Here is a 15,603-nt window from a genome sequence, read left to right as displayed (position 1 = left end):
CGGTTAAACATTAAACATTAACCCTTCCAACCCTCCAATTCTTTTCACTATTCCGAATTAGCTGATTTATCGGTGGATTCGGAGGAATCTCTATTGTTCCGAATTAGCCGATTTTTCGGTGGAGTCGGAATAATCTCTGTTCGTTGTTCCGAATTAGCCGATTTATCGGTGGATTCGGAGTAATCTCTATTGTTCCGAATTAGCCGATTTTTCGGTGGAGTCGGAATAATCTCTGTTCGTTGTTCCGAATTAGCCGATTTATCGGTGGATTCGGAATAATCTCTATTGTTCTGAGTTAGCCGATTTTTTCGGTGGACTCGGAATAATCTCCCTTCGTTGTTCCGAGTTAGCCGATTTTTCGGTGGGCTCGGAATAATCTCTCTCTATTATTTCGAGTTAGCTGACTCGTCAGTGGATTCGAGGTATTCTTTTGATTTCTTTAATCTCCGAAACCCGAGGTGACTTCCCCACAGTTAAAGGACTTTAATATTTAACAATCCGCTAACTTGTAGTGGATTCGGGCTGTCCCACCCACAAGAGGTCGAAAAACCCCGCGAGACACGAAAGGAATCGTCGGAACAAGCGGGGGCGAAGGGAGCTTGACATCCCTCAGGAATCGATCAACGCAGGTCCTCCGCGACTCGCCACTCCACCCCCTCCCCCAGCTTTTACAGAAGAACCCTGTTCTTCACAGCAGAATCGCCCCCTTTCCCCCCATCTTCTCGCCCTGTTTGTCGCGTGGCCCCGTTTCGCGTGGTCCCCGTCAACCCCGATCCCGCCACCCTCCTCGAACCTCCCCACTCCCCCTCCTCTTCCCGAGGACCATCCCCGACTCCGTCGACCGCCTCGACCCTTGACACCCACGAGGAAATGGTCGGTCCCGAAATAGTGACCCTAGATTGACAATTATTTTTTTTTTATCCATAAATTCTTGTCCCTCTGCTTTCACTCCCCAAATTTTTCTTTATATTTAGTTCTTAATGTCGACTTAAATTAGTTTCAAGTACTCATAAACACCGCACCCACACCTAACCAAATCATTATGCTATTCAATCCCGATCTCGATGTAATAATAGCGGGCAGGATGTCCACTTGCAAATAGATTTCCCCTCAAAAGGTCCTGCCCGATCCCCCCGCACTTTTGTTATACCCGCGAAGAATGCGCACACCAACTCTCCATTATATACATATACACATTTTACACTAACGCCTAGTTTATAATTATATATTTTTTTATACTAAATAACATTTTTTTTATGTCAAATAAATATAATTACTTATGTTAAAGACATCTCCATTCTTTCTTTAATTTAAGACCTCAATTACCACCCATCTCCCACTCGAAATCGCACGAGGTCCGATCCTAAGTTAAAGGGATTAAATTCCTTGATTTAAAAAAGGACCGACGATCGCACCGCTCACGGAAGGCGTCCTAGGGTCCCTGCGGACCCTGACCCTTCCAGAGTCATAAAAGTGCGTTCGGCTCGCGCCACGCGCCTCAGAGCGCGTACCTGCGAGCAGTATTCTTAAGCGTCTAGTTGCGTCCTTCCTTACCCCGACCCCTCTGGTTAGCCTTTCCTTCGCTTTCCCAGATTTTCTTATACTAATCCCGGGGTTGGACGTAACACTCTTATTGGCACGTTTATCACCCGCCACAAACTCCCCGTTGAACGCGGTGTTCACTTTGACACAGTTATGTGTTTTTATAATGTCTCGCACTCGCTTGCACACTACGCTGCAGGCGTCTTCCAAAAACTGTCGCGGATCTATATGGTCTGTATTAATTACCGCACCGGTCATTATCCGCGATTCGAACGCTACATCGATTTCTCGCCATATGAGTTCTGTCGCGCGCGTGTCGCCACTGTTACCGGCATTCGCATAATCACCACCGCTACGGATAAATTTTCTTTCCAATCGCGTCTTCGCACCCTCGAGTCGCGCGATTCTGGCAACCAACTTTTGCCTCCGCCCGATCGAGAGCCGCTGACGTTTGGCACGACAGCCTTCTTCGAGCTGCTCGACGAATTCCGCGCATTGCAGCGCCCATGTGAAAAATTCACCCACGGTAGCGACTTGGTCGGACAGCTCCAATAGATCGCGTTCGGTTTGCTCGAATTGATCCATGTTTGATCTATTTCACACAAATATAAGCACCGTTTCTTCTTGTTCACTGTTATTAAAAAATGTTCACGTCGCGAAAACTAATGTTTTTATTTTCGTTGACATTCGCCGCAATCCTTAATCATCGGAGCGGGACCGTCGATGTGCGTTTGCTGCCACGGTTGATTCCAGTGTTCGTCACAGCGACGATAGGTCTGAACCTCCAAATCCGCCTTTATATGCTCCGGAAGTTTGTCCCACACGTAGTAGACGTGATCGCCGCACATTTGCAATAGAACGGCTTTCGGCACGAATTGCAGCTGTTCGGCGCTAAAATCGCGAATGTCCGACGGTCTCGACAGCAGGACAAACATCTTTGCGACTGAGCGATAAAAGAATCTCTTTTACAGAGCACTTGCACATGATAATGTTCAACCATACAATAACGAAGAAACCGCGTTACTTTTCGATCGATCTATAGCTCTCAAATCTCACTACTGCGGCTCGACGTGCTTCATCCCTCGTTATATACCCTTTGCTATCTCTCTCGCTCCAACTGATTTTTGAAAGATCTTTTCCTTTGTCTCGCGTACTGCGTCGTAAAAAATAGCGTGAAATTGTTTAGTCTACGCGCGATAACACCCCCTTTTTCTAGAAAAATTTTGTTTGCGACGAACATGTTCCGACAGGTTCGACGCGTTATCGGGTTGATCATCGTCCCGATGACGTCATTTCTTCCTTTGTCTTTTACGTACTGCGTAGATAGATTGTTTTTTAAGTATAAATCATACTATAATTCCTTCGCGCGCATTTCTATTCGAGCCGTATATGCGACGTCCGCCAAAACTCCGGCTGCTTGAATTTTACAATCAAATATCGCATATCATAACATAGAAGCGAGGCGTCGATACTCCAGCGGACGTCTACGCTCGCAGGTGTAATGCGAGACGTATTGCTATCAGTTTTATACACCGCCATTATATTTTTTTCTCTGGCGACTTCTCCGTTCTGCAACCGTCATTGAATTCAGTCGCATCGAGTCAGCGCAAAGTGGTTCACGTGTTTTTACGAGTTTTTTTTGTGTACGAACGCGTGTTCGGACGTGTTATGTGATTTTTTGTGATGTCTCCGCGCAAACCTTTTATACCTAAAGACATAGAAAATAGTGAAATTTTGGGGGGACCTGATGCTCCCCAGTTTGAAGACGCTATAGAGACGTTTGAAGGCGCTTCTCCCGCGCCTCGACTTCCATTTTTCGGCACGATATCCGCGCCTGGCCGCGCGCGGGAAGACCTCTTCCGTCTGACGGGGGACCGATCTCTCCTCGTGGACGAGGCGCTGATTGCCTACGCGAACCGCGTAGCGAGTTTGTAGATTCACCGCCCTGCTAAGGTAAGATTTCCCTCGGCGTGTAAATATATGATTTGCTATCTACAATGCTGATAGAAGCTAGATACATACGCGGTGCGACCGCGGACCCTTGCGCGGACCCGCGGCGCGACGCCGACCCCCCCCCCCCCTCGCGGACCCGCGGCGCGGCGCGGACCCGCGGCGCGACGCCGACCCCCCCCCCTTGCGGACCCGCGGCGCGACGCCGACCCCCCTCGCGGACCCGCGGCGCGGCGCGGCGCGAACGCGAACTCGAACGCGGTTGAGTCATCCCGGTGAGTCATCCAGGTGAGTCATCCCGGTGAGTCATCCCGGTGAGTCATCCCGGTGAGTCATCCCGGTGAGTCATCCCGGTGGTATGCCAAGGTCACCCCCCTCCCCCTCACCCCCTCGTAATCCGATACCCTTGTGTAACCCGATGGAAAAAAAGAAAAGAATGTCAGATGCTAAACATGACGTAAGTTGAGAAATAAAGGAAAAAACGGCGCGAGTGTTTTGTCTACGTGTCACTTTGTTCGCTTTGTCTGCAATAATTGGATGTTGGATACATTCTTATACAGTCAGCGACGCCGACCCCCCCTCGCGGACCCGCGGCGCGACGCCGACCCCCCCCCCCTCGCGGACCCGCGGCGCGACGCCGACCCCCCCTCGCGGACCCGAGGCGCGGCGCGGCGCGAACGCGAACTCGAACGCGGTTGAGTCATCCCGGTGAGTCATCCCGGTGAGTCATCCCGGTGAGTCATCCCGGTGAGTCATCCCGGTGAGTCATCCCGGTGAGTCATCCCGGTGAGTCATCCCGGTGGTATGCCAAGGTCACCCCCCTCCCCCTCACCCCCTCGTAATCCGATACCCTTGTGTAACCCGATACCCCCCCCCCTCGCCCCCCCGTAATCCGATACCCTTGTGTAACCCGATACCCCCCCCTCCCCCTCACCCCCGCGAAATCCGATACCCTTGTGTAACCCGATACCCCCCCTCCCCCTCACCCCCGCGAAATCCGATACCCTTGTGTAACCCGATACCCCCCCTCCCCCTCACCCCCCGCGAAATCCGATACCCTTGTGTAACCCGATACCCCGCCCCCTCCCCCTCCCCCTCACCCCCCCCCTTCGCGTAACCCGATACCCCCCCCTTCCTCACCCCCCCTCGGAGCTCCATGGTTAGAATCGGCCTATACTAACTACTGAGGTTCGCGATAAAATTGCGAGCTCTCAATTTGTCGCCGCGTTGTCCGACGGTTTTGTGAAGCGCACCCTTCAAGTGGAAGGAGTTACGTCGCTTAGAATAGCGATCGAGCGTTCGAAGACGCTCAGATTTATTAACCAAAATTGTTTTTCGGGAAAAAAAGACGCTACGCCGGGAGATTCTCATTCCGGCCAGAAAGAAGTTCCGGAAACAAAGACATTATTAAAGGGACAAAAGGGAAATGAGCGCCGGAAAACAAAGGAGTGTTGGGGATGTGGAGCAACTGGTCACTTCCGTTCAGAGTGTCCCGCGCAGAAGCAGGAAAACTAACTTCTGTCGGGTTGATCGGGGCTGGCTCGACAGGCGAGGCCCGGGCCCCGGTTTATGCACGCGCCAGAACTAATGTTGTACGCCGTCTCGGAGGCGTGGGCGCGGACCCGCGCGGACGTTGTTGTGTTAATGGAATTTTAAGTAATAAATTTTGTATTTGTAGAATATACTAATTAGTTTTTGTTCAATTTTTCTGCGTTTTTAAATGTTTTTGTTACAGATATTAACATCTTACGGATAAGGCATGACAGCAGGGGAATGACAGTCTTCTCCTGGGAAACCTTTCTGGACTGCCTCTCTCACGGTTTTTGACCGTGGTTTTCCCGTGAGACTAAGGGCGAATGCCGAGGCAGGGGACAGAGAGCTCTTAGAGCGATGGGTCCACGGAAGTTTCCCCCTCTGATCCCGAAGAAAGAAGACCCAAGCGCGCAAAGCTCAAGAGGGAAGAGGAGCACCGGCGGCAGGAGTCAGGGGTCAGGCAGGATCTTCGTCGTAGAGTCTGGCCAGCTCTATGAGGAGAGGCTTGAAGAAACCTGAAGTGGAGGCTAGAATGGACGGGGCCCGGTAACTCGTTGCAGCAGCACGAGGAGGGCAGGAAACCGTCCAGACAGAGGTCTCCCGAGGACTTGCAGCAAGCTGTCTTCCTGATTGTCGGGACGACAATCTGTAGAAGGGGGGCAGTGTTGCGTGCATGTCCAAGCCGCCCGGTATACTTTTCTGACACCGAGCTGAAGCGTGCAACGGAAAACTTTCCGTTAAGATGCGAAACGCCTGTCCTTAGCAACGAGCCTGATTTATTGATTTTATTGATTTAATGAAACAGCTGATGGATTTGTTCTTGAGCTGCTGGACCGAACGGACGTGTGTCCACGCTCTTCTGTATCGCGACGTTGCAATAAAGATTGAGATTGTTCTTTTATAATCGCAGTGTTTCCTTATTTCCGCGAGCGTCGGGAGTGCGACCGAGTGAGTGTAAAGTGTGAGAACGAGCGACGCGGTGAGCGCAACAATATATATAAAACACAAATGTAGAATATAACATTTTATTTTATTTTTTATTGTTATTTTATTAAATATATATCTATACCATATATATTTTTTAATATATAATTTATTATATGTATAGATATATGTATATATCTATAATATAATGCAACGTGTAATACACATAATAAGACAATACAAATGATGTCTAGACGTAACGTATGCAAGACTTTGAAGAAACAGCCCAGCAAACACAGAATACACCGAGTGCACAATTTGCTATCAAATTGCGCACTCGGTGTATTCTGTGTTTGCTGGGAGAAGAAGCGTTTTTAAGAATCCAATCTAATTATCAGTATGTCATAAACATTTAAACAAGAATATTATTTCTTCCAATCCAAGAATTCTATTTTATTCCAGTTTATTCTTCTTATTCCGATGCTACAAAAAGAAAGTACATTATTTGTTTGTCATTCCTTTTAGATAATTAAAAGGTAGGTGTGGCATATATATCGGAGTTACTTAATATGGAATCTTTTATCTAAAGCAAAATTAACAACACTTTTATTAAAGTTTACGGATTATTAAAGAACTTTTATTATATTCAAGATTTAAGTATTATTATGCAAATACATATTAGTGACCACATATTGATATATTTATAAAATAAACAAAAATTAAGAAGATATAATTATGTCCTTTTTAATAAAAAATATATAAGTAATTAAGTATATTCAATGTTTATGATTTTTATTTCTCTAAATAAATAACTATTGTATTATAGATAATTCTTTGAGTCCTTATTTTTATATCCCTATTGTTAATGTTTATTTATTCGTATGAATATACCTGTTGCGACAAATTATTTGCTGAAGTTCTTTTTTTAGGGGTACGATCAGGGATTTTTAAAATTTCTGATAATGATATACGTCCACCTATCTTAGAAAGATCATTTAAGCTTGGCACTACAAAACATGGTGGATTAACTGCAAAAAAATATTGTATATTTATTATAAAAGTATAATGTAAAATTAATGTATAAATTAATGATTATAAGGAAAGAATAAATTTTAATTTGTATTTTATCAATATAATGATGAAGATAGATATTTGTTAATTTTGATATATAAGGTGTCCTAGGATTTCACCGATAAACTGCAGTAGTATATTCTACAAGTAAAAATAAGAAAAAATATTATATGGAGTTTGGCTAGAAATGCTTTATAACAAAATTATAAACAAATATTGAAATAAAACATGAAATAGGTAAAAATAATCCTATAACCTCTGAAATTGCCAGATTTAGGCCGATATTCACAGTCAAATCTTATTTTTAAGAACAATCTTAAGATGTCATAAACCAATCACAAAGCCGTATTAGCATTAAAGAAGTTATTTAAGACAGTCTTGAAATAAAATCTAACTATGAAAACCAGCCTTAACGCGTCTTGATTTTTACTTAAACTAGGGAACGTTAAAAAAATCAGGTTTACAGATTACAGAAGTGACTTTGCGTGAAGATTTCATACAACAAATTAATAATTTAATTATTGAGATGCAACAAAATTCTCAGAAAGTTTGTATTGTAATAAGTTCCATATTACATTGATATCTTTCTCAAGGTGGTATTATCGCGCAAGGATAAAATTGTGAAATATATTACTAATTGTAACTCGATTCATTCATATTTTGTACAATAGAAAATTTGTTGTTATCTATATATCATGTTTTATTTTAATATATCTATTGTTAATATGATTACTTTTGTACTGTAAACTTTATTTTTTAAAGTTTCTCATAAGTAAAAATCAAAAGGCGTTAAGTCTGGAAATCTTAGAGATCAGAGAATTATTTTTATCTATTTTATATTCTGTTTCAATATTTGTTTATATTTTTGTAATAAAGCATTTCTAGCCAAACTTTATATATTTTTTTTCTTATTATTATTTGTGTAATATACTCCCGTAGTTTGTCGGTTAAATCCTGGGATAACCTGTATATATATATAATATAGAAGAGAGTTATTGAATGCGTACTGATTTTCTGAAGCGTACTTTTTTAAGATTTTACATTTTTTCTTAATACAATCAATATTTAGTGATAAAAATATAAAATAAATAAGAAATAAGTAATATAGACAAAATTTTATCGTGTTTTGTACATGTTATCAGCATAAATTTATTTATTTTATTTTATAATAAATATTTATTTGATTATAAAATAATAATATTGACTTTATCATTAAGTAGAGGAAAATACCCGATTATGAGATACCATATCTATTTTGTGTGATTGCCGGAAGTCTATGGGCAGAATTGAAAAATATAGTAGGTCATTTTGAAGGGAATTTAATAAGCTTTAAGATGCTGAAATGTAAAATTTAATTTAAATATTAATTTTGCTGAAAATTAGAAAAATGTGAAAAATGAGCTTTCGGCAAAATCGCAAAAGTGTGCTCCTAATATGAGATACCCCAAGAAATCGCTAATAAAGTGCAAAATACATCGGTATTGCAATTAGAAAACTTCATTTAATGTCTCTAAAATACAAATGTAATGGAGAAGCTTATTTGCAATAATCGCAAACCCACTTATATTCAATATTTCCAGCGCAGCCAGTGTGCGCCCAGCATGAGTATGCGATCACCATCAGCACACTTTTATAAGTTCGTATGAACCTTCCCTTAACTTTAACATAGTATTTTCCCTCTTTTTATTACTGTACAATAACCTTCATACTCTAGCAACAAGCGTCACCCTGAATATCTCATATTACGGACCCCATGCTTTGCGGTTTCGCAATCACCAAATCTATCCTCTACAATTAAGCAACTCAACATATCCTGTATTTTCCTACTAATACGACCTTACTCTATCGCTGCATACAGAACTCGTTGTCAAATATTTATTTATTATATAATAAACAAGGTTCAAAGTCTCACCTTCATGGAACTTGACAACATCCAAATTCACAATTTCGATATTTGTAACGAGTGCATGCACGATCGAACAATGAATTTTCTACTAAATAGGTTTTACACCAAGGGCAATAAGTTCATGGTTGACCCAACAAATAGAACTTATTAGTTTAGCAGAAACCCCGCTATCGCATATTAGGAGCTTATCTCATAATAGGGGACTTTCCTCTATATATAATTTTTTATATAACTAAATTTTAAAATAAAGTAAATTTTATTAATAAATGTAAGTATTTTACCTGTCGTTTGTATTGTACCTATTATTTTTACTTTGTCACCTTTTTTTATATTAAGATGGTTATACATATCTGGATTAAAATTTATTATATGAACTTCCAATCTATATTCTCCATCAGTTAACGATCCGCAACCGATTGTTTTATTCAATTTATTGTTGTAAATTATAGCGAAGTTCGTCTTGATGTAACCTTCTAAGACTGAGATAAATATATAGAGAATGTTAAAGAGGAATTATATTTTATATTTTGATATTTTGATTATCTTATAAATAAATAATTATACATGCAGGGTGTTACTTAAAAAGTAAGTAGAGTATAAAATACATTAATTTGTATGGTTTATATATGACAAAATTTAAAATATCAGGAAATTCTTAACAAAAAATAACTTTATTATAGTATTTTAAAAAACTCTTGAGGTAAGCTGCACAAATATACAATAAAAAATATGTAGGTATATATGTATATGTATATGTATTTACGGATCTTCAAACTTTATATAATATGTGTAACCACGCAAATTAATGGATCTTACTGTACATAAACTTGAAGGGGATATTCCTTGGCTTATTTTAAGAAGAAAAGGTTCTATAAACATGTGTCCTAAACTGCTTTTTTCAAAATACAGGATGTCAAGGACGCATGTCCCTGGTGGATCTAAAAATGTTTTATTTGTATTGGAAAATAGTTCTTAATACCACATATACGCATATCAAATTTGAATACTAGGTGCGCAACTAAGTTTCCGGGTTTCACACATAGATGGCACCAATAACACATGTACTCGACTTACATGTCTGAAGTTGTCTGAAGTTATAGCTTGGACATCTGTTAACAATAACCAGTCGTTATATAAACACATATCGCAACGCAAAAATATTTTTCTAACAACGGAGATGTCGAGTTTTGTGCCAAATAAACAGCATTTGCGGGAAGCTTTGCTTTTCTGCTTTAACTTGAAAAAAATGCAGCTGAAGCACGTCGTTTGCTTGAGGAGGCCTACGGCGAACATGCACCATCGAAAACTACCTGTGAAGATTGGTTTAAACGCTTCAGAAGTGGCGATTTCGACACTGAGGACAAGGAGCGCTTTGGTGAGACCAGAAAGGAATCGTGTACTATGAGCTGCTGAAACCGGGCGAAACTGTCAATGGGCATCGCTACCGACAACAACTGATCAATTTAAACCATACATTGCTCGAAAAACGGCCAGAATGGGACACGAGACACGAACGAGTGATATTGCAGCACGACAACGCTCCGTGCCATCGCAGTTCCATCGTCCAGCACACCATCAAAACGCTGAAATGGGATCTGCTACCGCACCCGCCGTATTCGCCAGATTTGGCGCCTTCCGATTATCACTTGTTCCGGTCGATGGCGCATGGCTTGGCTGGGCTACACTTGACCAATTTCGAAGAAGTGCAAAATTGGTTGGATGAATGGTTTCGGTCCAAAGACGCGTCGTTTTATTGTCGCGGTATTCATGTATTGCCAGAGAGATGGCGAAAATGTATAGCTAGCGAGGGACGATACTTTGAATAAACCATTTTTTGTATTTCTCTTGAAATTTTCCATTTTTTATTGATCAAAAAAACCCGGAAACTTAGTTGCGCACCTAGTAAAATATCTTTAAATGTTTTTCAGATTTTTGGAATTTTCATTTTTTTCACAACTTTGACCTTATATTTTGAAAACAAAGCAGTTTAGGACATATGTTTATAAGATTTTTTTTTCTTAAAATAAACTAAAGAATATTCTTTTTAAGTTCAAGTTTATGTACTTACTTAAGATAGTATCCTGTATATAAAGTTTACGAGACGTACTTTATATATCGTACCTTTGTTAAGAGTAATACAACTCAAAACTTAATTTTTGAGTTATTACTATAAATTGTATAAGAATAAATTAGGTAAACATTATCAAGCAGCAAAAGTAAATTTATATAACATTAAAGAAATTGTTAAACTTATTTATATAAAACTCAAAAGAAGGATATGTCAAAATTGTCATAACAAAAAGATGATTTTTTAAGGGTTGTAAAATAAAAACGACAAAAATAAAATTTGAATCATGTTAAATACTGTTTGATACCGTTTAATTAGTTATAATAATTTTTCATCAGATTTAAAAACATAGTTTTTCTTCTTTTTTAAATTAATTTTGTAACTTTTCAGAGTGCGATAAGTATCACGAATTGTACTTTTCTATACATATACCTATGTACATATATATAGATATGTATCTGTACATATGTAAGATAATATGTAATATAGAGGCTTATCTTTTACAGAAGAAACATTGTATTTAAATGGCAATGGCTAAAAGCGATATTTATTTGTTAAAAGCGATTGATATTTGTTGATACTATAAACTTATTATAGTATAAATGTATTATTATAGCATAAATGACTTATTATATAATAAATCGATAATCCTGCAAAACTTACTGACACGTGTAGACGTGTTTAAGACATCGGAGAATTTAATATGCTCTGGTTCTACATCTAACGAGTTCTCTAATTCATATTTTCCCAAAGTTGTAATAACTGTATTAGAACGAATTAGTAGTTCATACGGTACACTACCATTATTGAATTGAACTGCTTTAGGTGGACGAGCTTGTACGCCGTCCAAATGAATAATCTATTATAAAACAATTTAATGTAATAATTTGTTAATAATTATGTGACATATATATATATGGGTAAAGAGGGTAAAGAGAAACTATAGGTACAAACTTCTAGGGATGGTAGAAGGAATTGAAGCAAACATTTTTTGCTTATAAAGTAGTAGTCGGAAATGCTTCCTTTTTGTTTTATAGACACTAAATAAAGAATAGAATCATAAATTACCCACTAAAAAATAACTGTGTTTAAGTCAAATAAAACGTACGTTTTGATATAGCCGTTTTGTGTTCCAATCGTCACCCTTTATTCAGTGTCTATAAAGCTAAAAGGAAGCATTTCCGACTACTACTTTATAAGCAAAAAAGTTTGTTTCAACCTCTTCTACCATCCCTAGAAGTTTGTACCTATAGTTTTCTTTCACCCTGTATATGTATGTGTGTATGTATATATATATACATGTATACACGTATATACATATACGTATACATATAGATATATAATATATATATACGTATGTACGTATGGACGTATGTACATGTACAGGATGGCCTACCAAAAATGAAACAAGCTTAGGTTAAATGCTAAACTATGGTTATATGCTAAAAGACACGTTTGTTTTGTTTTTGGTGGGCCATCCATGATTGTAGAATCACATGTGTTAATGTTATGAAATTAAAATTTTTACTAAAAAATTTTTACTAAAAGTAGAGTATAAATATAGCTCTCGGTCTTGCTTTTACCAATTGTTGAGAAAAAATTTAGTCTTATTACTTTATTGATGGACTACGTAATAGTCTTGATAAGAGATTAAAAAATGATATCAAAAGTAATGTCTCTTAGTACATTCAGTATTAGTTTTACAGAAAATATAACACTATATTAGTAAGTAATAAGATATTCATATTTTATGAATAAATTATTTAAACTTTGTATGATTTTTCTATATACATATTAGATAAAGTTATATATTATATGTAAAATATGTACATAGTATTAAGGTTCCTGTTTATTCACCACTATTGTCTTACATAATAGAAATTCTTGTAATTTAAAATAAAAATATTTTTTAATTAAACTAGACACTATAAACGCGTGCTTCGCGCACGCTATTTAGCTTTAACATTACACACAACTGTCAAAATATACGATGGCAGCTGCTCATGAAGTAAGCACAGCGAGAGAACCAATCGGCATCGCGGAAAAGAGGCAACAATAACCGCGATACATTCGAGTATCGACTTTACATGCCTTTTTTAGAGAGGGATTTAAAAATAAATATAATTTAATATTTTCCCAAAATAAAAGAAAATTTTTTATATATATTTTACAAGTTTATTTTGTTAAATGCAAATATTATGTTATTAATATAATATTTAACATATTTAACAGAAATTTTTATTCTGTATTTTCCTATTTTTGATGATGTCATTATCTAAGAATATAATGACAAATAGTTCAGAGTTATTTATCATTACTATCTTATTAAGTTACAGATTTAAAAATAAATTATTGCAGCAAGTATACATATATTATCTTATATAAAAACTTTATAATTTTTATAAATTATTTGCATTAATTGTACATCCATGTTATTAAATAAAAATATCATTTTTATATGAACCAAAAGGAATGTAAAGTCAGAACACTTACGTAATTTGATTTTATGTACTCTTCCACCTTTTCGATATCATCGTTCCATGCTATAATTTGCACTCGTTTCCCATCTCCATTATTTAAAAAAAACTTGAAAACTTTGTATTGGGACTTGTTTCCTACGTAACGAGGAGCTTCAATACCGTCCACATATCCTACTATCTCACTATAAAAATAATAAAGTAATTAAGAATATTTAAGTTACAATTACAGAAGTATATTGTACACCTAGGGGAGAAAGCGTTTCAAAGACAGCAATCACACGAGTCTAAAAAAGCTTTCTCCCCGTGGTACACACGATATTTTTCACAACACCTTTACGGAAATGTTCGACTTTTTAATGCCTATAGAGCGAAATTTGAATGAAATAAAATTATATAATTGGAATTAAAATTATATATACAGGGCCGCCATACGGGGCAGAAAGTATCCCTAGGGAGGAAAGTGACCATGCACTTTCCACCCACTATACAGGGCAGAAAGTAACAACTTTTCTCCCTAGGGAGGAAAGTGATCACTTTCTATCCGCTACGTCATTAATTTTTTCCCTAGGGAGAAAAGTAAGCCCTGGCGTGAAAATAGTCACTTTTGCCCCGCTCTACACGCATGGAAAGTTGAACTTTCCGCGCAGGTATTGTAAAAAGTATTTTTTACTTGATTAATAACAATACATTTTCTAAATATGTTTTAAGATAAGTGATAATTGAACAAAAATTGAGAAATGTCTTATCTAAAATTATATCGACAAAAGAGAAAAATATAATTTAATTTTTCTCCTTTTAAAACATTAATTTATTTTATTAAAATAAATCGGTCTTCTATTTTCCATTAAAGTACATGTTCTTTTTAATTAGATTTACTTATTGTTAGTATTGTTTCTTGAAAAAAAATCATTAAAAAAACCTAAAATATAAACATTTATAATTATAAAAGTAAATAGCATTTCTGAGAGATAAAACTTTATAAACGCAAACAAAAATCTGCAGAAAAATGTAAATAAATTTGAAATTAAAATTATATAATTTATGTTATATAAATACAAAATTAATTAATTAATTACAATAATACAGAATATATACAATAAACGTCCAGTATTTAAAAATAATACAAAATAAAAGCAAACATACATATTTTTGTACATTTTTATTGTAAAATAACAACTTAAAATTTATTACAAAATCATACTAAATTTTTATATAATTATCTTTAATGGCACAAAAATTATTAAGCCAGTATTCCACTTTCATGTTAAGTGTGTTGTAGCTTGTTATTTAGTTATGGTATACCAATGACGGCTACAATTTAATTGTACATTTGGTACTTTAATGGAATAAATTACAATTTTAATATATATACCCAGAAGAAAAAGTCTAAGGGAGTAAAATCTCTCAAAAGAATTAATGACATATTACAGCACATTTGGCTTGGAATATTGGCCTAACATTCTTTGTGTCACTAAAGAAGCTTATGTAGAAATTTGGTAATTTTTGTGAGAAATATTTTAGTTATATACATTATAATAAAAATATCAAGAAATATATACATGTGTTTTTTTTATTTCATATTATCATATACATCTTACATAATAATGTAGATATAATATTGGAATTTTCTGAATGTAAAAACTTTTATAGAATATTGGATATTATAATAACAAGAAAGAGATATAAAGTTAGTGATATAACAAATAAAATCTATGTAATTATATATATATATATATATATATAATATCAGAAAAATTGTTAAAATCATACTTACACAGTAGAATCATAAAACTGAATATTGTCAAGTACGTTGCTAGATGTTAAAACATCCATTGCATTTATATTTGGGAGATCATTATCCAACAACTCTTCCGCTTCACTGTAATATTATTTTTAGAAAAAACATCTATTATCTATATATATATATATATATATATGAATAATTGCAGTTATACTATATTTTAATAAATTTTAAGATAAGTGAGACTAAAATAATAATAATAACTAGCTGGTTGCTTGGGCTTTGCCTAGACGTCTTTTTCTTAAAGAACTTTATTTGTGTTTCAATATTGATATTGTCAATTTTTTAATAATATATTTCTAATAATACCAAATTTTATATATATAGA

At 36.7% G+C, this 15,603-nt stretch overlaps 1 protein-coding gene across 1 annotated transcript; it reads right to left on the bottom strand.

Annotated features, from left to right (window-relative positions):
* Positions 1 to 2,213: 2,213 nt before the first annotated feature.
* LOC139786790 (uncharacterized) lies at positions 2,214 to 15,307 on the bottom strand. Its single transcript, XM_071725909.1, has 5 exons — positions 15,249 to 15,307; positions 13,488 to 13,656; positions 11,658 to 11,853; positions 9,208 to 9,405; positions 2,214 to 2,485 (listed from the first exon to the last, which is right to left on the bottom strand). The coding sequence occupies exons 1-5, from the start codon at positions 15,305 to 15,307 to the stop codon at positions 2,214 to 2,216; spliced, it is 894 nt and encodes a 297-aa protein (XP_071582010.1).
* Between the last annotated feature and the right edge of the window lie 296 nt (positions 15,308 to 15,603).

This window comes from Temnothorax nylanderi, unplaced genomic scaffold, assembly GCF_030848795.1.
Source record: "Temnothorax nylanderi isolate EJ_2023f unplaced genomic scaffold, tnyl_v1.0 TNYL_tig1148_pilon, whole genome shotgun sequence".
NCBI classification, from domain to species: Eukaryota; Metazoa; Arthropoda; class Insecta; order Hymenoptera; family Formicidae; genus Temnothorax; species Temnothorax nylanderi.
Note: the sequence above shows the minus strand (reverse complement) of the source record. Positions and strands in the feature narration are given on the sequence as shown.